Genomic DNA, 22800 nt, shown 5'->3' on the forward strand with positions numbered 1-22800 from the left:
AAACATGTCAAATGTTTTCCATGGGCCAGGCACCATTCCATTCTCTTTACATATTCAATTCATAGGTGCACCACAGCCCCAGGAGATAGGTACTATCACTGCACCCAGTTTACAGATGAGGAAACTGAGGCAGGGAGCAAGGCCACCGAGTCAGGACATGTGTCCAGGCGGCTACACTCCACTGTGCAGAGGATTCGTGGGAGCTGTGGGCAGGCAGTAGGACTGGACAGTCACAGGGCGGTTGTGTGTCCTGGTGACTCTGGAAGGCGCCTCCTTGCCCAAGCGCAGTCCCCCTCTGGCAGCACCTGCTGGAGGAAGCATGCACCCACCCTACTGTCCTCTGCTGCTGTCTCCAAGGAGTGGGGGGCCCCGGCACCTTGGCTCAGATTTCATGACTCTGATGCAGACCAGCAGGTACCATGAGGAAATGGCCATTCGTGGGAGACAGCAAGCATGAGATGATTTGCTCTTGGGTTTTTAATTTCAAAAGGGTAGATCTGGCACGGGCTCCCCAGTGACAGGTATAAACCGAAGCCTGCTTCCAATGAGGCAGTTCCAAGCCTTGGCGTCCAGAGCTGCCCTGGCAAATGGCGCCCCTGCCTCCTAAGTGAGACGGCAGAGAGTCGTGCCCACCTGCACGGTCGGTCGGTGAGATCGGATCTGTGCCTCCTCCTAGGCCTCCCTTCATCTCACGCTGCCACCCTCGTAGAGCAGGACAATTCCCTGCAGCCTAGACAACAGGGACAAGTCTGCGACGGGCTCCGGTGCTCCTGCAGTTGCCCCTCCTGCACGGACTGTCCCTGGGGCTGCCAGAGGACCTTCCAAGTCCCAGGTCTGCATGTGGCCCCGCCACTTCTCAGGCAGGCTCCCACGGCCTTGACAACAGAAGCTGACCCCTCTGCGGGGTGCCAGCTCCCCGCACCTCCATCCACATCTCTCCCCCAGCTCCAGAATCCAGGATCCAAACTGCCCCCAAGGGTGCTCAGGGCCACGGGCACAGAGCCCTTGACTGGCCACTCACACACCTGTTCCTCCTTCTAGCCCAGCCTGGGAAGTGCAGGGTATCCTGAGTTGGCTCAAGCCCCAAATCTGGAGGCTATTCTTCCCCTCATGTCTCTCTCCACCATGTGAATTCGCAAATCCTGTCAACTCATCCTTCCAAACAGAGGAAAAATCTCTCCAACTTTCTCCGTGTCCTGCCGCCTCTTCGGGCGGAGCCTCTTCCCATCCTGCAGGGTTGCTGCTGTGGTCCGCTAGCTGGTCGGCACTCGACTGACCCCTCCTCAACCCCAGCTCTACACAGCAGCCCCCAGATCACCTGTCCCTTCTCAGCCCAGAAATGCAGGAAATACTACTCCTAATGACCCCATGGAATTTAGACATCAGCAAAACCCAATGACGTGACAAGGCATTTGGCATGGTAGGCCGAGGAAGCCCTCGCTCGTGATCAGCCTTGTCGGCCACGAAGCCGGCGAGCTGAGGCTCAGGTACCATGGCTCGTCCCCAAAACTGAGTACCCCCCCACCCAGAAACCACTGTCCTGTTTCTGTCTCCCCACTGGAGAACCTCAAAGTTGGGGACCACAGTCAGGGGTCCCATCTTGGAACCTGCAGGGCTGAATGCAGGCAGGTACTTAGGAACATGAGACAACTAACGGGACGAACACACATCTACTGCCTTGCTCGGGCGATTAGGAGAGGTCCCAGGGCGATCCACATCCACAGTCCATACTCACACACTGTGAACACCCCCACAGAGTCCTGAGAGATGAGAACAAACGAACAAATGACACAGAAGGAGGAAAGATCCTGAAAGTCTGGGGAGAAGAGAGCCTCTTGGGGGTTGAGCGCAGATCTTCTCCTCCGGAGTGAGCTGCCCCCCAGGGCCCGGGTGCAGTGTTGAGCTCAGAGGGAAGACACCCGCGGCAGGAGAACGCCATCCGCTGCCAGCCCCACAGAAAAACTGACACGGGGCGAGTCCAGGGGACTCAGGACAGGGACAGAACGGCGAGAACTCCCTCTGGGGGGGGGGGAGGCCATTCCCGGCACACAGGATGCGGGCAACCGCGGGGAAGGGGATGCTCCTGCTGCTGGGCCTGCACCGCCCCCACGTGGAAGGCTGCGCAACGACAGCCGACCTGGCGCCCGGGAGAGGCCTGCGGCTGCCCGGTCTCTGCGCCCTCGGCCTCTGGAACGGCCTTCTCCTTGTCAGTCCTAACAGCCCCACATTCTCCGAACAAGCAAAAGTGTTGGGTGAAGGTGTCTGTATGTGTCTCCCTGCGACCACCACGCACTGGTGGTACTTTTACAGCTCGTACCTGCTGACCCCCAGCGGCTTCTCAGCTCTTCCCCATGGCCGCCGTCCGTCAGAGCTGCAGGAGTGGGTTCGCTGAACGTCCTGCAGACTCCCTCCGATAGAGTTTGCCCCAGGTCTTCCCTGCAGTCTCCAGCACCCAGAAAGATCTAGGCTGCTTGCTTTCTATCAACACCTCCGGCTGGCACAAGCCACTTACCTGGCTGGCGCGAAGACGCTGCCACCGCCGCCACCACTGAAGCTGGAGTCACAAGAGCCATCGGGGCCTCCTGGGGACAGTGAGAGGAACAAGGGGTCATACCCGAGCGCTGCTGGGGTCTTTGGAGGGAATGAGATCCCCGCTATAAGGACACAGACTCTAGCTCCCCATACCTTAACTCTGGCTCTTGAAAAGGACTTAGCTCGGCAGCCGCGAGGATACAGTGCCACTCCTTCCCCAAAGCCTGCTGGAGAGCACCCACGCTTGGAAGTTTTTAGGCGCTGCCATCTCAAAAGGAGAAGGACACCTGTGCTCACACATCTGGGAAATCTCAGAAGCGACTGCTGGCTCGAGGGCAGTGGTTGTCACAAACCACTCCTGGGACGGTCCACATTATCAGCCACCGGGGCAATGTAAATCAAAGCTCCCGGGAGGAACCACTTAACACCCACTACGGGGGCTAAAACAAAGACAGTAAGCCACGTGAGGCTGTGGAGAAACAAAAACCCCTGGACCCTGTGGGTGGGAATGTAGAACAGTGCGGATGCTCTGGCAAACTGCCTGGCAATTCCTTGAGAGCTCAGGCAGTTACCCTATGACCCGGCAGTTCCACTCCGAGATGGATACCCCAGAGCAAAGGGCACTTCTGGCCACACCGGAACCGCACACCATGTTCAGAGCAATCCAACTGCCGATGAGCCGATGAACGGATCAATAAAATGTGCTAGAACCGTACAATGGACTATTATTTAGCAATAACAAGGCGTGAAACACTGATATGTGCTCCAACGTGGATCAACACCAAAAACATGCCAAGGCAAAGAACCTAATTGCAAAAGCGCACATATTGTAAGGATTCCATTTGTGTGAAATGTCCAGAACGGGCAGACCTAAAAAGACAGATCATAGACTAGAAGTTACTGAGAGCTAGGGGTGAGAGCCTGTGAAACCCATTTTCTTAAATAGCGCAGAACTGTTTGCCCTTCACCCCGCTGTTCCTAGTGTTAACATCCTATGTTACCAAACCAGAGAAAACGCACTGACACAAGACTGTGAACAGAACCAAAATGCCCCTGGTTTTTCCCACTCATGCCCTTGGCTCCAGGACAGAATCCAGGAGCACTCGCTGCATTGAGTTGTCCTGGTCTCATCCCCTCCCATCGGGGACCGTTCAGCAGACTTTCCTTATCTTTCATGAACTCGGTAATACGGAAGCCCTAGCCAGTTACTCTGCAGAATATGTTGCCACGTGGGTTGGTCGCGTGTTTTCTCATGATGAGGCTGAAGTTACACGTTTCTGGAAGAGCACCCCACAGTGACCTGATCACCTTCTCAGTGCCTCATGTCAGGGGAGATGTGATGTCTGTGTTGTTATCACCCGATCGTGGTAGTGTCTGCTGGGTTTCTCTTCTGGGAGTTACTAGTCTCCTTTTTGTAATAAGGAAATATCTTAGAGAAGACCTGAACTTTCCCCTGCAGATTTTGCATCCATCAGTGGGGTCTGTAATAATAATGACTGTAGAGTTTCCCTAGTGGTGATCATCTGTTTTTCTCTGTCCTTCTACATTTATTAACTAGAATTCCTCTATCTGGAAAAACTGCCCCTTCCCAACCATCCATATCATTATGTATATATATTTTATTCTGTGGATTACAAAATAAAACTATCATTATTTATGTATTGTTGTTCAAATGGTACTAGCCTTGACCTCTTAGAAGCTTTAAATTATACAAGCAAAACATATTCTCATGCTAAAAATTACAAGCAAAGCAAAGCACAGCCCGTATCTCCCTAACCTTCAATCTTACTTTATCGTATGTGCAGGTAACATCTTTTGGTTAGGCAAATATATCCCTCACCAACTTTTGCTTTCCTTCGTTTTGTTCTGTAATATAAATGGAATCATAGGATATTTTCTTCTTTTTTTTTGGTCCTACCTTGTAGTATGTCTTAAAGCAGTGCTGTTCCTGTGGACCACAGACCACCCCCAGTCCCCAGGTAAAGAGGGCCTTGATTTCCATGTTGAACAGAAAGGCTCTGAGCTGCTACCTGTCTCCTCTAGTACCAGAGGCCCTTTAGGGGATGGGGCACAGCTTGGTGGGGACAGGTGTGGCCTGGGACTGATGAAACATGTCTGGGCTCAAAGGGAGGAGGACTTGCAGGGAAGCCTGGGTGAGCCAGCCTGGACTGGCAGCCAGGACTCCATGCCCCCGGCAGCCTCTTCCCTCTTGACTTCTAGAAGCATGCACATTTGTAGATGAAATGACCCAGTGTCGGAAACAGGCATTAAATTAATTCCGATTGTTTCCTAACTTTCACTCTTCCCCTCCCTGACGCGTCCTCCTATGTGAGCGCACGTCTCTGGGATCCCACGTTGGGGGGTGCTGCTGGGGGAAGGGTCAGGCATTTTAGGTTTTAACCTACATTGCTAAGTTGTTCTTTAAGAAGGTTCTACCGGTGACAAATGCACTTCAGGAACACAGGAGCAGTCGATCCCCAGCAAGCCTCACACAGGGGTCTTAGTGATTTTTCACATTTTTGCCAAGCTGATGAGTAAAAATGGTAGACTGTCTTGCTCTGCAGTGCTCCCATTCCCAGTCAAGCTGTACATCTGTGGCTTCCAGTTTTGGATTATTCCCTCCTCAGGGAGCCAGGGTGTGAGCAGTGCCAGCGGCCCGGTCTCAGAGCCCTTGGGCCCAAGTCTGAGCCTGGACTTCTGTAGGCAGCAGCTGTGTGACCCCGGGCGGCTCACCTGACTTTGCTGCCAGTCCCTCACCTGTATGACAGGGTAACCAGTGCCTACTGCACGGGCTCGTCAGGACAGTATGTGAGCTAACATCTGCTTCACCGGGAGCTTGATTTCCTAAGCACAAGTTCTTAAACGTTATGGCTTCCGACACAGGCCGCCGAACAGATCGACCACACACTGTCCTTCCCTGGCTTACTCCGCGCCTCTCTCACAGGGAACGCTTCCTCCCTGCGAATCTCCACAGGGCACGTGTCTTTCCTTTACAGTCAGAGTCAAATACTGGGTGCAGTGGGGGCTGAGTGGAAGCTAAGGAGAAGGAACAGATCAGTTCAGATGCCTGACAGGGACCTGGCGTGGAGCCCCCCGTCCTGTACGACCACATGGAGGGCCACACGTGACTAAGTGGTTGAGCAGCTGTGGGTCTGGCCCTGAGCTCCTTGCGGGCAGGACCCGGGTCCAGTGCACCCGCATCTGCAGGGCCCACAGATGCTCCTGAGAGGTCCAGGCCCGTCAAAGTCTCGCTAATGGATGGAGTCCATTACACGCCCACCAACGGGGGTTGGCAGCCCTCTCCTGGAAACCCTATTTATAGCTCTGCCCCCTCACCTGTGACACGAACTTCTATCCCTGACCCTCTATGGTCCCTCATTTAGGACCTACCAGGGCCATATTACCATCTGGGGAAGGCTGGTCATAAATAACTAGGACCTAAAAGCCCTGCACTGAGAGCCTTACTGAGTAGGTAGGTATGTGCTACGCATGCGTTATAACAATTTGACATGAAAGCGCCTGTTCCTGAGAGTGTCTGGCCTTTGCCACGTGCTAAAAGCTTTATAAGCAAATATCTCGCTTAAAACTGACCATCACACTATAGGTTTGGTATTATTATTGTTACTCAAATAAGGAACCGGAGACTTAAAAAGGCTCAGTGACTTGTCCAAGGGCAACAGAAAGGAGGTTAATGAAGCCAGGACTCAGCAGCAGGCCACTCTGACTCCCGAATCTAGACCAGGACTCTTGAGACACTCAGGCAGCATCATGGAGGGGAAGAGGGAACACAGATTAGATCAAGGGCTACAGGCACTTGGAGCAAGGACACTGCATTATGGACTCCTGAAGTGGCAGGGCCAAGGGGAAGCCAGAGCAAGTGGAGAGGGGCTGGGGACAGTGTGGCGCAGCGGAGGCCCCATGGCCAGCGGTGAGGGCGAAGTGCACGCATGCGCGTGTATGCCCACGCACAGAGGCCTGGCTGATAAGCCTCGTCATAGATCTTATCTCGTCCAGCTACCCAGTGCTCCCCAAGGATGAGGGAGAGGAGGCAGGAATTCCTGCCGCTGGCCAGGTAACCAGCGCTGGAGCAGTGGAGCAAAACAGTAAGGAGAAAAAGGGCCAGAGGCTGGGATGAACCTGTTGACTCAACCAGCTGAATCATCGCCGTCTCCTGGCTGGCTGGGGCCTTCTCCCAGCCCTTTGGCACAGTTGTGGTTACAAACTGAGCAGGTCTGTGTGGATGTGGAGCCCCAGATTAGCTGTCATCATCTCTAGGAACTACTAGAAACTGAGCTTTGCATCTGCTGAAATGCTGTTTATGAGGCAGTAAAAGCCAGAGCCAAGCTGCCTGACTGTATCCCGGTCTGGCGTGAGAGCCTCCTAAGCAGGGAGCTGCTGCAAGAGTGCTTAGGAAAATGATCGAAAAAAGTGAAAGAAGCTACACTGGCTGGCAGCGGCACCCTGGTTTCTGGCAGGCGACGGGACTCCTGTGGACCCCAGTGCTCTGGCTCGGGTTTTTAGCAGCTGCCACGACCTGCAGAAGACAGTGGTTCCCTCCCACAGGGCCTGACGTGTTGCCACATAAGCAGAAAAGGTGGGGTTGGGGCTGCTAGGTTCCACTTTGGGGGACGAGACAACTTTCTTTAAAAAATAAGACATATTTCATGTAACATAAAACTCACCATTTTAAAGCATACAACTTGATGGTTGTTTGTATAACCACCAAGTTCTGTAAGCTCACCACTATTTAGTTCTAGAACATTTCCATCACCCCCCGAAGATATCCAGGACATCCGGGGATCCAATTCCCTCTTTCCCTCCGCCTTGGCAACCATTATCCTACTTTCTGACTCAACGGGTTAAGAGGCATTAACTGTTAAAGTCAATATAAAATACAACTTCTCCGTGTTGCAATTTCTCAAGCAAAAAACAAAACAAAGCAAAACAAAACAAAAACCAGAAGAAGCCATCTCACAAACAAAAAAAGCAGGATGTGGGATTATGTAAACTGTATAATCTCATATATATATGTATATGTGTATACATATATACATGGAAAACATACATCTTATTAAGTTTATATATGTAATGGGAAAAAAATGCCAAGATTACATTAATTCCCTCTTGTAGGGGGCAGTCTTGCTTCTTCATATTTTTCTCTACTTTCCAAATTTTCTAAAATGAGAATCTAAAAATGAAAAGATGATAAAATACTCACACATCAGTCAAAGTACAGTAAGCAGGTCTATTCCTGAGATTCTAGTTTCTCCTGGTAAGAAAGTTCCTGCCTTGAGAGGAGCTTTGTCTTCCCAAATTTTCTTTTTCAAGGAGCTATCCAAAAGGTTACAGCTACTGCATTGGCCGGGAATCGAACCCGGGCCTCCCGCGTGGCAGGCGAGAATTCTACCACTGAACCACCAATGCGCCACTTGTGGGCTGCTGTGTCTCCAGCTGTTTTGCTGCTCTGGCTCACCAAAGCGATGCACAGCTGTAACCTGACCCTAGAGCTGGTCCGGCATATGGAATGCTGCTGCTCCGGCCAGCCAAGGCCAGGCCAGGAGGCCCATGGGGCTCAGGTGCCTGACGTACTGCTCAGATGTTCAAGAGAAGTTGGAGAATGGCGACGGGAGAAATTCTTAGAAATTCTTTTGGCTCCTGGAAGTAAGGTTCCAGACCTGAGTCTGTTAGCCTTAAAAATGTGAGTCAGCCCCGCATCAGTTTACTCTCTGGCTGACTCCGCAAAGGAGAACATCAGCTCATCAGGGTCCTCTCACAGAAGACAGAAGCCTCTTAGTAAAAAAAAGTCAGAGTTTTGAGATAAGATTTAGAGAATCAGAGTTTGAGTTTGAGATAAGATTTAGAGAATCAAACTCCAGACTCTAATTGACCTAAGAGTGGTTTTCCTTCTGTTTTGGAGAAATAAGACAACAATGTCAGAAGAGTCTGAAAGGACGGCCGAGCCATTTCATTTTGCGAAGTCCCCGACTTGGGCAGCGCAATCCCCAGGACGGAAGAGGCTGCATCCGCAGCGTTCTTAGCCTCCTCCCCGGAGCGACCGGCACAGTCAAGGCAGCCAGCTTCTGGGCCGCTGGATGTTTATGGCCAAGATCCACACAAGCCCTGCAACCCGGACCACTCTGCCAGGCCCCAGAGCTTCCCACATTGGAAACAACCATTTCCTGCACCCGGACACAGAAAAAGGTTTTAGAAAGGCTTAACCCAGATCCTGGTCGTGTTCCCTGTGACCGTCTGTAGAAGGGAGAGAATAGCCACTGCTACCTCCCTGGGTAGTTACCAGAATTACATGAACTAACACCTGGGAAGTCCCCAGGGCTGGTTCATGGAGGCCCCACATCAAGTCACCCTGGGAGGGCAGGGGCAGGAGGCAGAGCCCACTCACCACTGGGTGTCCCTTCCTGCGTGGCCAGGGAATCATCGGGGTTGGGTTCTGCCTGCCTCTGCAGCACTGGCTTCGGCTCGTCAGGCTCGTCATCCTCAGGGGTGACCAGCTTCATCAGGCTTTGGTTGCACACGTTGGCCACCTCTTTGATGCCTGAGTCCACTGATGTAAGGAGTAGCCGCACCCTAGGGGTATTCCCTAAACCTGATGTCACTGGCATTGGTCAAGAACTCGGTCCCTCCCAGGGGTGGATTAGCGGACAGTCTGCCCTGAGTCCCCGCGAAATGCTCTTGTCTTTTCGTAGGACCTTTCCCGGTGGGCTTCCTCCCAACAGGACTCCCCAGGGAAGTGTGAGCTCGTGGGCCTGCAACGGTGGGACCTGGAAGAGCTGCTCCAGATCTGTAAGCAAGCAGGAGAGGCCTGGGGGCAGCAGTGGTAGCGCCATGTCCCTGGTGCTGCCCCAGCACCCCCTATCCGTGTCTTGCTCTGCTGCTGGCTTCCTAGGTGCCAGGGGCTATTTGGAGGTATGATGGATCATTAGGGAACCCCCATGCTCCCACACCCGGGTCCTGCAATGTCACAGCCTCCTTCGGAGCAAAGGATACTTTTCTTGCGGTCATCGTAGGCCAGGCAGGGCAAGACAGCCGTCAGGATCCCGGAAGAGTAGGGCAGCATCACCCGGCCAGCCAGCTGGATGAACTCCCGCATCCAGCACATGGCCGTCAGCTGGATCAGGTCATCTGGAAGAGGAATCGGTGGGTTCCAGGAGGCTCGGCTCGAGCAGCCGGAGTGCTCCCTCCCACTGAGCAGAGCCTGAGGAAGGGACTGGGGGAAACCCGAGGGCCTGCACTGCTTCTAGCCTCATGGATACTCTCCTGCCTTCCAAAGATCCACGCAGGTGCCAGGTGGGAGGGCACGACAATGTTGCCGCAGACGTAAGAGCGGCCAGGATTCACCACCCTCTGCGCCCAGAAAGGGGCTCCACAGCTGCTCTCATCAAGGGGTGACTTCACTTCCCCATTGCTTGAGTCTGGGCTGGCCTTCCTCCTGCGGCCAGCAGAGGTGTCAGAAGTGAAGGTGTGGCGGGTTCAAGTCCAGGCCTCCGGAGGCCTTGCTCCCCTCTACTGCAGGTCTTAGGACCTCACGGATGCCATGTGAATGCATCTGGGCTGGCATGCTGGATGATGAGACACATGGACCAACGCTCCCTGCTTCCCAGGTGCCAGCCGGCTAACTGGGAGACATGAGTGAGGCCATCCCAGACCATCCGGCCTCAGGGGACCCCTCAGTGGACTGTGGCTGTATAACCAAGTGCGGCTAAGCCTGGCCCAGGTGAACGGAGCTACCCGGCCGACCTAGAGATTCCCGACCAACACTAAGTAGCCCTGCCGTGAGGCAGTCAGTTCTGCGGGAGTTTGATACGCAGCAGAAGCTCATGGATAAAGTCCCAACCTGCAAGCATTTCAATTCACGGTGAAATGCCAAGCTTCCCAGCAAGACGGTCTCTAGTTCTTACTCCAAGGTCAGACCAAGTGCAAGGGCCTCCACAGTGGGGGGAGGACCTGATCTCCCTCCCTCAGGGACCCACCACCGCACTGCCCCAGTCCAGTTGGGGGCAGATTCATACTCCCACCGGGGCTCTTGCTGCTTCCAAGGAGGTGGCGGTGGCCACGGGGCCTTCATACCCACCTGTGGTCTGGCAGTGGATCACCAAGATGTTGGCCATCTCTGCAAACTTAACACTGGAGGGATTCTTCTTAATTTCTTTCAGGAATTCTCCAAGGACCACCTCACACCTACCGAGGAGAGGAGGAGAAGGAAAATAGCATGCACCAGCCAGGGCTGGAGGACCCTCTCCCGGAGCCCGCTTCTGCCCTGGGGGGGCCTTCTGAGAGGGGACCACACTTTGAAGCTGCCGGATGGCTATATTCTAGAGGCTGGGGGTAGCCGAGCTCTCTGCTTCCCGCGAGGCAGGAAGCACATGAGCCAGGACTGAGAGACTGAACTTCTTCCCCGGCAGCCACCCCTCTGCTGGGTGTGGGGGGCGGGGCGTGTGCGAACCGAGCAGCTGCCCGCCCCCTCCCTCCACTCACATTTTCCGAATCTCTTTGCCGTTGTCTCCCAGGATCTGGAAGAGCCCATCCAGGATCTCCGGCAAATAATCCAGCAGGTTGATGTCTGGCACAGACTCCAGAACCAGGATCTGACCCAGGGAAAGAAATCGGGAGGGAAAGTTATACCAGCCTAGGATCCCTCGTCTCCTCCTCACCAGTGCTCTGGGACTGGGCAGGGAGAAGGTGGCCCTGCTGCTGATGTGTTTCACGGCCCTACAGCAACCCCCTCCACTGCCCCAGACAGGGCTTTTGTTACACATGCAGGAGAACGGTGACTTGGCTCCAAGGGAGAAGGAAAAGGACAGACAAGGCTCAGGTATGGCTGCTGACAATGGCACCCCCAGCTTTAAAGAGACATGGGGGTGTTTCCCGGGACAAGAAAAGAACTGCATCATCAGGGGCAAACACGACGGGCTTTGGGGCAGACCGAAATAAGCGTGTCTGGATGACCTTATGTAACTGGACCTTAGAGGTTTAACAATGAGGCTACTCTCAGCCACAGGAACTGCCCAGGCTGTGCCAGAAAGCAGATTCTACTGAACCAGAGGCTCCTTATGGCTGGAGAAACTGTCACGGGGCTGGCCCTTACCCAGGAGATGATGAACTGTCGGGCGTACTGGTTGTTGGAGTAAATCCTCTCCCTCAACAAAGGGATGAAGCCCACCAGGTCGAACTTGTTGCTTTCCGTCACAATGTCCTGTGGATCAAAGACACATGAGCTGCTGAGAGCCAGAGGCCAAGGGCAGCCTGACCTGACTGAATTATGGGCCCAGGGTCTAGCTCCAGGGGTCAGGGGGCCGCAGACAAAAATGACAGAGCTCCGGCTACAGAGGAGAGGTCCCAGAGCAACTGCCCTCGCAACAGGCCAAGGGAAGAGCAAAAACACTGGGATAAAAGCAGGAATCAGAGTCAAGAGGATAATCATACAGTAAAACCCTACATCTGACACATGCCCTGGTACGCTGACCATCAGCAGCCCTCTGTCACTGGGAGCAGGGTGGGAATGGCAGGGGATGGCCATTCTTCCTTGTCCTGGGTGTGGCTAGCAGGAAGGATATTTGGGGTGATAAAATGTTTCTGTATTCTGATTGTGCTGGGTGACACAAGTCTGTACACCTGTCACAGAACTGTACACTGAAGGCGTCTGGACGGCTCAGCTCATTAAACGGCTGCCTTTGGCTCAGGTCATGATCCTGGCGTCCTGGGACTGAATCCACTTCTCCCTCTCCTTCTACCCTTCCCCCTGGTTGTGTTCCCTCTCAAAAAAAAAAAAAAAAAAAATACACAAATCAATGAAATAAACAAGAAGCGTACACCAGAGTCACTTCTACTGTACATAAATGAAAAAATTTTTGAAAAATAGGAAGAGTGACCCCAAAGACAGAATTTATAAGCTGTATAGACAGATGGAAGATACAGATTCCAAAATATAAGTAGGAACCAAGTACTACCTTTAAAAGGCGGTCTAGGAGCTCAGATCCACTCTTCACATTGGGGTCTGGGTCTGCAGCCAACTACGAGAGATCCAGAAACAGAGAGATGATTACAGTCAATATACGGGACCAGGAAGCTACTAAAAACTCACAGAGCCAAGTCCCTGGCAGGAACCTCCTTCAGGGACTCAACACAAGGATGGCAGGGAGGTAGGTGGGGAGGCAGGGACAGGCAACATGGCACGTGGCTGAGGAACGGACATATGCAGACTTCTGGTTCCACGCGGGGACCTCTGGCACCGGCTGCCACCAGGCCAGGTACTGGGTTCCCACCAGCCTTCCTCAGGGGTTTCCCATCCTAACACACTGGGTCCTTGCTCTGCTCTGGGAGGCGGGGACCGAGGCGGTGGCCTGGGGACAACTGGGGTGGTCGGCCAGGCTGCAAAGCTTCGAGGCCACTCCGCCCAGAAATGCGCCCGGAGGACGCTGTGTCAGGGGCTCCTCGGCCTTTGTAAGCAGAGCTTTTCCCAGCGCTTACAGGCAGTGCTGCCCTCGCGGGGGAAATACAGTCTGTACTAGGGATTCACCGTCTTCGCCTTCTGTAAGGGAGACTGGGACTCCTCAAACTACCTGTGTTTCTGCTGCACTCTGGGGGACTGACACTTTCATCAACTGTGATAAAAATCAGTTACTAGAGAAGTGGGAAAAAAAAAAAAATCAAACGTCCTTGCAAGGCCATGAGGCAATGACGAGACTGCACAGACGGCAGGCGCCCGCAGGCCTGCGTTCATCCGCTCGCCTGCTTCTGCGGGGAAGGGCCCCAAGGGTCCCGTGGGGGCCAGGCAGGCTCAGGCTCAGGCCGGCCCTGGGCAGTGGGGGGCAGTCACCTTGCTGAGCCCGTCGAAGAGCACGTTGAAGTGGGGCAGCACGGCGCCACGGGCCACCTTGACGATGTTGTACAGCGCCTCACACGCGTAGTAGCGCAGCCGGCTGTCGGCGTCGTTGAAGCAGGTGAGCACGGGCTCGATGAGCTCCTTCAGGTACAGCCCCGAGTCCTGCAGGGAGGGGGTCAGGAGGAGACACAGCTCATGGTGGGCCAGGCCATGGGCCCACAGCCCCCCACCCAGCCCTAGCAGACATCCCGGCTCCCCTGGAGCGGCTCAGGCCTTCGGTTGAGGCCTGGCTTTGGGCAAGTCAGCCTCCCGGGCCAGAGGCCACACGGGTCTCGGGGTGGCGAGGATGGCGGTAAAGCAGAAGTCTGCGGCAGACCGCTGGGGCTGGGCGGTGAAAGCGAAGGCCACTGCTGCTGCGTCTGCCCCTTCAGGAGAAAGGCCCACCTTGCCCAGTGCGATGGAGCAGGCGGCCAGGCCGATGAGGCCCCCCTTCCGGCTGTGGGGGTGCTGAGACAGGGCAAACTCCTGAGATAGGGTCTGGATCACATGCTTGATTTGCACGGTGTTGTTCTGGGCCACGAACTCCCGGACCAGCCTGGATAGAGAGGAGAGAGGGGCTGCAGGGCAGTGGGGTCAGGCCTCCCCTCCCCGGCTGCTGGCTCCAGGGCCAGGGATGGGGCAGGGAGATGACGGGTTTAGAAAGAGGAATCGGAAGTCCTGCACCTCAGGGTGGGCCTTTCCCGGTTCCGCTGCCAACTGGAAGGTACTGGCAGAGTGACAGGTCGTTTCCCTGTTCTGGGTCACAGTTTCTCTCTGTATACAGCAGAAAGGGGAACGGCAGACCCACCTCACCTCTGGGAGTCTGAGAGAATACAAGGGAATGTCTTGCTGGGGACCAAAAAACGGCAGCATGAGCACCTGGCGCACCACCCTTATTCGACACTGGCTCCGCCCCCCAATCCCGCACCCGAGAGGGCTTCTTTGCGTCTGTGCCATCGCGTCCATGGGTGGCGCTGCATCAGGTTCCAGTCCAGGGGCAAGATCCACACACAAACAAGTAAATGGCGCAATGTGGTGTGACTGATACAACAGGAGCCAGAAAAATGCCATGCGCTCGTCTTCTTGGGCTGAACAGGAGGTGCCCTGTGGTCACCCTGGAGGATGATCCCACAGCAGGCCCTGCCCGGAGAGGCGGAGAGCAGAGGGAGGCCCTGTTCTGTCACAAGCCAGATCTGGACAATGCCCGCAGGCGCTTTTCAAGTAAAGGGCAAGGTACAGGAGAGAGACTGGCCAAAGGCAAAGAGCCCTGAAAAACATGGTATATTTAGAGAAGAACAGGAGTTTGGCCTGTGGAAGGAGTGGCCAGACAGTTCAAGGAAGACAACCCAGTGGCAGTTTTCCAGCAACAAGATGACATGCTCAGATCTATGTTTTAATTAGGTTATTCCCGGTGGCGGCCTGGAGAGGCTAGGCTGTGGGGGTGGGTTTGACGGGAGACCCAAAAACCTCAGGGTCAGGAAGGCGGCCTGAAACACGCCTGAGGCAGTGGGAAAGAGCAGGAGGGGCTGCTTTACTTCGAAGACAAGAGCATCAGGAACCCATGGAACATGGAGGCCAGGAAAAGCAGGTTGGCCTCCAAGGTGCCCACCTGGGAAGTAACGCTGAGGGAGAAGGGAGGTCTAAGGGAGGCCCCTGGCATGGAAGGGAGCTCCTGTGGTCACGCTGGGAGGCGATCCCACGGCAGGCCCTGCCCGGAGTGGAGGAAAGCAGAGGGAGCCCGGGTCCATCACAGACCCGTCTCCGAGAACTGATCACCAGCTCCCCAGATAACTGATGCGGAGTTAAGGCCTGGGTGTCAGGGACATCTTCCCAGAAGTGCGATTTCAGCCGGACCTTGAAGGAGGCAGGGAGAGAGAAGGAAACAGGGGCGTTCCGGGCAGGAGGAAACATAAGAGCCAAGCTTGTCTGGGGCCCCAGAGAACAGAGCAGCAGCGGGAGACCTACCAGGATGGGCTGGCTGTGGCCATCCTGGCCGTCTCAGATTAGGGAGAATCAGTCTCGCAGCATGGGTAATGATGAAGCTTCTTACGGTTTTTGAGAGTACAGGGAAAGTGTCTTAAGGAGCTGTGAGATGGACAGAGCCCATCCCATCGTCCAGGCGTGAGGGAGACTGCCACCAGGGGGGCAGCCAAGGGGCCGTCTACAGAATACGGACTTCTCAAAGCAGCTGCCTGGACTCACTGGCTACCTGCTCTGTGTCCATCGTGGCGGGCCCACTGCTCGCCTGCTGCATGAATGGGGTTCTCAGAGCATTTTATGGACAGTTAAGTCCAAAAGGTATCAATTCGTCCATGTGGCTCCAGCTCAGTGTCAGGAAGCTGCCAGGAATAAGAGCTGTCCAAACGTAAACGAGCCGCCTCAGGAGGCAATGACCACTCCCACAAAACGGCTGTTCAATGAGGGGTTGACACGATTTGATGAAGATTTAATACAGCAAGTTATATTGGGCCAAGCTGAGCACAGCTGTGCACAGAACAGGCCCGGCTCCCGAGCTCGTGGATGTGGGAGCAGGGATGGGCACTTCAGGAAGGTGGTGTATGAATGGCCTGCGAGGTGCCTCTTTTTTTTTTTTTTTTTTTTAAATCTTTATGGGGTGAAATTCCACCAAGCCCACCCCAGGGGGCTGAGGGCTCTGGATGGGCTAAGGGCGTCGAGGTGCAAGCTCAATGCCCCATACGCCAAACCCCTCCTTCCCCCTCTTCCCAAAGCAGCCTAATAAGGCCCAGCAAGGATGGTTCTCTGTAAACCAGTCTGGCTTCCCAAACTGGACAAACTAGCCAGGTGAGGCAGTGATCTGCTGGAGCTCCCGAGTACCCACAGACACAGCCCCTTGAGAAAAGCCGGGCAGACCTGTCACAGAACAGCTGGAGCATTGGTGGTTCAGTGGTAGAATTCTCGCCTGCCACGCGGGAGGCCCGGGTTCGATTCCCGGCCAATGCAGAGCTGATCTTTTTGCCTTTTCCTGGCAGGCTTCCCCTCACACAGAGATCCTGCTGGAGGAACCAATCTCCTCAACCCAGCTGGCCTACCGCAGCCCAGGGCACTGTGAATTTGACCTTATTTCCCTGCTCAGTGAGCCAAGGAACAGCAGCTGGGCTCTCCAAGAAGGCACCACTGGCTGTGGGGACCACGGCCTTCACGCCCTCCACCCGTGAGGGACTCCGCCTGGCCGGGCTCTGGCGGGAAGCTGGGGTGAAACCCGAGAACCGTTAAGCAGCTCAGCACACGGTGGGCATGGAACGGGGAGCCACACATGTGAGGGGCACAAAGTCATTTGAAATCTCCATGTGCTTTTGGCTACTGAGGAGGGACCCCAGCTCTGGTTTCTGTCCTGATGTCTGAAGGCAAAGCAACTTCTCTCTCCCTCTCTTTCTGCCTCCTTTCTTCAGCTCTGGAGCCGAAGCTCTGTGTTCCCGCAGCTGTGCTGATGTGGCAGCATCAGAGCCTGGCCTTATAGTCTATGAATCAGCAGAGCTATAAGGAGGCTCAGGATGGGGGTTAAAGGGAGGTGCTCACACAGCTGCTCACAGCTGGAGCATTGGTGGTTCAGTGGTAGAATTCTCGCCTGCCACGCGGGAGGCCCGGGTTCGATTCCCGGCCAATGCAAACAGCAGAATTTTTTTTTTTTTTTTTTGAATCCCAGAAGACTGGATTTGAGAGGTCACACTGCCTAAAGAGTATGCAACTACAGTCTGAGAACTGAGAAGGACTTGTTTCTAGCTGAGTTTTAAATATCTTTGATGAAAAATACTCAGTGTCTCGGACTTCACAAACATCTAGAACCCATGCCTCCCTGTTCTGGAGGAGGCCAGGGTAAGGGGATCACCAAAGCCACTGAAAGCAGCTGTGCCTCCCGCTCCTGCCAGAGAGGCTGCCTGGGGACTCTGGGTGCCAAGAGCCCTCCTGAGGAAGCCAGGTCGTGCTTGCGCTCAGGACGACTTCGAGCAGCACCCAGAGCGGGACTGAGCACACCCATAAGGCTTCAGCAGGGCACCCGCCGGAGAGCCAGCCGTGCCAGTGGCGTGTGCCACCCCGGAACCGTGGCCTCGCCTGTCTGCCTGCTTCAGGCTGCAAAGGTCCCTGAGCACCTGGCAAGGGCACTCTTCCCTCTCTTGGAGCAGCATACGGATGCGTTCCCTGGCATGAGGGGCTCTCTGCTGGGGTAAGGCTGGGGAGGAAACCAGGTGGCACCCAGGACTTGCATGCAAAGCAGAGACAGAACGATCCGGTGAGAAGCCTGTGAGGCGAGAAGGGCCGGCAAGAGGGAGCAGGCCTGCCATCTGGTGGGGAGGGACCGGGCATGGCTTCGCAAGGGTCATGAGAGAGGCTGTGAAGAATGAGTAGTGTTTGTTCGGGAACTGTTGGGGACCAGGAAGCCCAGACAGAGGAAGAGCGTGAACGCTGGCTCAGAGGACGGAGGGAGGCATCCGGTTTGGCAGAGTGAAGGACACAGGTGGAGAAGAAACAGGTGACAGGGCCGGTGAAGCTGCTCCCGGGCTTGCGCATGGCAAAGGGACGGGCATTTACGTCTGGTGACAGGGAGGAGCCACGGAAGGTAAGAGCGATCTGCAGCGGAGGGTGGTGAGGGTCCCGATGGTGTCGGGGAGCTCCGAGAAGTCTGAAGACCTCAGAGACCGCACGGTGCGGATGGGAGGAATGGGGCTCTAATGCTGGGGCGACAGCTGGCACGGGCACCAGGGTCTCCAGATGGCAGGGGACGGGCAAGCAGGAGGCTGGTTTGTATTTAGCAACCCCTCCCCCACCCCCCCTGCCTCGGAAGCCCAGGAGCACTTCTCACATGCTCGATGCCAACACCATCGGCCTCCCCACCCGAATCCTTCCAGGGCTCAACACAGGGCACCTCAGGCCACAGCAAAAGTAGTGACTCGTTTAAGTCTGGAGGCCCCAGAGCCCCGCACACTTGGGGATATGTTGAAGACAAGAAAATGGTTCCCCCGGAAGGGGAAGACATCAGAACACGAGCTCACCAATGCCAGCAGCCTGGAGGACACTGGGGCTGGCTCGGTGGGACAGGCCCTGGGGCTCCAGTGGGAAAAGCTGTCTCACAAGTCACGGCCATACTCTTTGCCTGGCACTCAGGGCCACCACAAGAGCACTGAGCTGGCCTTGCTCGTCTTACTGCCCTGTGTAACCGTCCACTCTAGACAGAGCCGCCTTCGCCCTGTAAACCCGGGCCCTGCTCCCTCTGGCCCTAGGGCCCCACTCCCTGGGAAAGCTCCTGCTCCACATCCCACCCAGCCTTCAAAGCCTACAAATCCACCCCCCCTCCCCCTGCTTCTCCGGAACATCCCAGGAAGGGGTCACTCCTCCTCTGAATTCAGGAGTCGTCAGTGACCCTCTCATTCTCTTCCCAGCAACACACTGGTGAATGCCACTGTCACTCTCAGGTGTGTATTTCTGTCTCCACAGTCCCTTGACTGAAGTCCCTGAGGACAGACTGGAGCCCCTGTGTCTCTCATGCCACCCCTCTTGGGGTCTTGTGCTATGTACACAGGACGTGCGGGACAGCCAGCGCGGCCTCCCTCTCGGGGTCTTGTGCTGTGTACACAGGACGTGCGGGACAGCCAGTGCGGCCTGGGGACTGGGCCGAGGGGCCGGCAGCACTGCACGACACTGCGAGCTGCGGGGCAAACACGGCCAGAGCCCCACGTTGCCATACAGGGGACACGGGGTGGCCTAACTCTTCTAAACCTACCCGGCTAGCTTAACCAGCCAGGGTCCTCAGCCCCGAGCGTTAGGATTCAACTCAGGAGGAGCAAAGGGCACCATTACTGGCTCCCAAAGACACAGCATGAAGGGCTCAGGTCACCTGAGCTGGGGCTGGGAAAAATGCAGAAGCCATGGTGCGCTCCGGAGGCCCGCTGCCGAGAGGGCTCAGAGCCCTCTGTCCAAACACGTGCTCCAAAACAGGCCCAGCGACAAGACTCGCCTTTTCAGGCAAGACTCGCCTTTCCACTTCGCAGGAGCGTGCAGAGAGAAAAACGCACTACAAAGGGAGGCAGAGCTAAGTGAAGTTGAAACTCCAGGCAGTGCCGGCTGCAGGCCGAGCCTCTCTTCAAAAGCCTGCACTGTTTCCTCTTTCATCCACGGCTGTGAGCCACAGGCGGGGATCTGAAGCCGCACTAGTTTTGAAGTGAGTATCTGGCCTAGAAACTCGCACGATCACAAATCCCTGGGACCCTCCTGGACATAAAGGTCACAGGCTCTACTGTTCTGTGTACTGGGGAAGAGGGGCTGAGGAGGTGTCCTTAGAGGCTGCCTGGAGCCTCCACTCTTGTGGTCAGAGGTGTCGCCAGCCGGCAGAACACCCATCCCCCACAAGACACAAATCCAGAGTGGCAACTCCAAGCTCATGACGCGGCCCCCAACAGCGCATGGTGCCACACCGATGCCCCTGTCCTTGACAGAAGGAACCCCGACAGGGGAGGACACATTTGGAAATTGTCATCAGAAGAAACCCAGAGCCATCGTCTCAGAGACACAACCACAGCCCCATGCTGGACCCCCCTGGCCTGTGCCACACAGCGGTGACAATCGTGGCCTGCATGAGGACAGGTGGTGGACGCCTTCCCGGGGACACTCTACACTGAGGACTTCTGTTCCTCCGTGGAAGCACGTCCTTCTGCTCTGAATACCGCCTCATCCTGCAGAGGTGAGATGGCCTCAGGGAAACCGAGTCCCCTTGCCCAGGCTCACAGAGGATCAGAACCCGTGAGCCCCGTCAAAGGCTAAGCCCCTGCAGGTGTACACCAGGTCCTCTTGCCCGTCTTCTGAAACCAAAGCTGCACAGCGAACACACTCAGTGACAGAGTGAACTCTCCTTGTGGAGAACAGAGGCCTCCAGCAAAACGCAGCATTCTCCACACATTGCCCCATCCTGTTCAGTGCTCAGACATCCCTGAAGCATCCCTCCACCACACACAGGGAGTACAGATGACGTGCACCCTGGGGATGCTCTGAATCGCTCTCCAGCTGGACTGCTACTGGGAATGCAGGAACTAAGTAACCACTTGCTGAGCACTTCCTAGCTGCGAGGTGATAAATGCTGGATGCCTTATCCATGCTATCCAATCTAAACTTTAAAACAAACCCTTGGGTTAAGTACTAGAACACCCATTCCACAGATGGGAGGAACTGAGACTCAGAGATATTAAGAAACTCACAAGGTCACGGGGCACCTGGGTGGCTCAGTGGGTTAAAGCCTCTGCCTTCGGCTCAGGTCATGATCCCAGGATCCTGGGATCGAGTCCCAGATCAGACTCTCTGCTCAGCAGAGAGCCTCCTTCCTCCTCTCTCTCTCTCTGCCTATTTGTGATTTCTGTCAAATAAATAAATAAATAAAATCTTAAAAAAAAAAAAAGAAAGAAACAAGGTCACACAACTTATAGATGACAGGCGCAGAAATTAACCTAGGTTTTCCTGACTCCAAGGTCTAAAGTTGTTCCTGCTATGCTGCACACCCTCTGTCCTCAAACATCCCAGCTGCTGCTCGTCGGGTGCCTACTGGCTGCCAGGCACTTGATGTTTCTCAAGTCATCGAATCCTAAAGCCCTTTTCATCTGGTGATGTCCAAATACCCCAGCCAGGTCACTGGTCACTGCACTTACGTTCTTGTGTCTTCAGAGGAGACGTCCTTGGCTATAAGGTGGGGGTACACATTTCAACGACCTCACACTGTTTCTAGAGAATAAGAGAAGGCATGGAATGCGCTCTGTGTTGCACATGCTCCCAGAGCAGCGTTAGTGCAATGTCAGAATCTGAGAGACAGACTGTGATCTCGCACACACCACACAAGATCACATTCACTCCCTAAATGTGGACTGAGAACCTGCCATGCTCCTGGCCCCAAAAAGGAGAGGAAGAGAAATCCAGAGTTGTGTTTATTCTCATGTTGTGAAGCTCTCAGTGTGGCCTCAGGGCTGCTGCCTTTTCTCATCTTGCCGAGTTCACGTATCTCTCGCGCTTCTCTGTATCACGGGCTGTGTTCAGATGACATATGTGGGCAGCAACTTCCCAGGGACAATCTCCATAAACATGTCCATCTCCTCGGCTGAGTATTTAAGTAATTTGGTTTCCACTTGCTCACCAGTCTCCACTAAGTGAACATGGAAAGTGTAATGTTTGCCTCTGAGCAAGGACCAAAGACCTTCCGAAAAGGCCCCAGAGTTAACAGACAAGATACAACAAGCTTCCACTGGCTGGAATCAGCGGAAAGACCATAAAGGAGAAACGAGTTTGAAACAGCAGCTGTTTGAATCTCAGGTGACAATAACTGTGACCACTTAATGAGTGCTTCCCTCACTGCAATAAAACACTACTCTTAGTTTTTTTAAATTGCCGTAATTCACAAACCATAAATTCACTCTTTTAGAGCGTGTGGTTCAGTGGTTGTGTGTGTGTGCCCCCATTAGCAGTCACTCCCCATATTCTCCAAGCCCCTCCCCTAAGCCCTAGGCAACCACCAAGCTACTTTCTCTCTCTGAATTTGCCTACTCTAGATAATTCACAGAAGTGAAATTTTCATATAAATGAAACTCGTGGCCCTTCGTGACTGGCTCCTTTCACTTAGCCTAATGTTTTCAAGGTGCATTTGTGTTTAAGATGAGAAGACTGAGGCACAGAGAAATGAAACCAGAGGTCACAGACTCACATGCTGATAGGCACCAAGCGGAGGTACAAGGGAAGAAAGGTTGTGGTGAACGTGCCATTACAAGAAGCAAACTGGGGAGGCCATTTCTAGCCAGAAGGGAGGCCCCTAGGCCCCCCTTATCTGCTATGTGGGATGGTGAGCTCCACAGAGACACACTTCCTATTTCTTAAGAGAAGCTAAAAACCTGAGCTTCACTGTGAAATTTATCAATTAAAATACCTTGCAGTTCAGACCAACTCAAACTAAGCAGGACATAGCCCCTAGCTATGGGTCTGTAACCCACGGACTGAGCAATCTACCGCTGATTCCATTTAGTGACCCATGCCTGCCTTAAGCCTACTGGTGATAAATAGTGTCTCCTTGCAGCAGCGGTGGAGTGGGGGGTGGGGGTGGTGGTGGGGGGTGGGGGGTTGTCGCTCCAGAGCCAGGTCAAACTCAACAGTTAACCTTTATCTGATCACCCAGTGCCAAGGATCCCTGCCCCCTCTCCGGGAGGCAAAGGATGCATTATCCCACGACCCACCCCCTCGGGCTTCGGTGTTCTCAGGGGCATGGCCTGGGCCCCTACATTTGCTGGCTTTTGGAACTCAAAGTTCAGGAACACTAGAGACTCAGCACTGAGCCCATCCCTGGTTACCATGAAGGGTGCTGTCTCTCTGAGCCAGAGTGGGGGACACCACCTCCTCAGCGAGCATCC

The 22800-nt window shown here is 54.7% G+C and overlaps 1 protein-coding gene across 1 annotated transcript in view; it reads right to left on the reverse strand.

Annotated features, from left to right (window-relative positions):
• Positions 1 to 22800, reverse strand: part of VAC14 (VAC14 component of PIKFYVE complex) — a 98991-nt gene that overhangs the window by 72291 nt on the left and 3900 nt on the right. The window contains exons 2-10 of the mRNA XM_082712221.1: positions 13817 to 13967; positions 13367 to 13534; positions 12498 to 12560; positions 11636 to 11743; positions 11026 to 11135; positions 10622 to 10728; positions 9538 to 9672; positions 8933 to 9085; positions 2513 to 2582 (exon numbers count right to left, since the gene is read on the reverse strand). Of these exons, the coding sequence (XP_082568347.1) occupies positions 2513 to 2582; positions 8933 to 9085; positions 9538 to 9672; positions 10622 to 10728; positions 11026 to 11135; positions 11636 to 11743; positions 12498 to 12560; positions 13367 to 13534; positions 13817 to 13967 (1065 nt within the window). The remainder of the gene's footprint in view (positions 1 to 2512; positions 2583 to 8932; positions 9086 to 9537; positions 9673 to 10621; positions 10729 to 11025; positions 11136 to 11635; positions 11744 to 12497; positions 12561 to 13366; positions 13535 to 13816; positions 13968 to 22800) is intronic.

The sequence above is a fragment of the Mustela nivalis genome, assembly GCF_964662115.1.
Source record: "Mustela nivalis genome assembly, chromosome: 18".
Lineage (NCBI taxonomy): Eukaryota > Metazoa > Chordata > Mammalia > Carnivora > Mustelidae > Mustela > Mustela nivalis.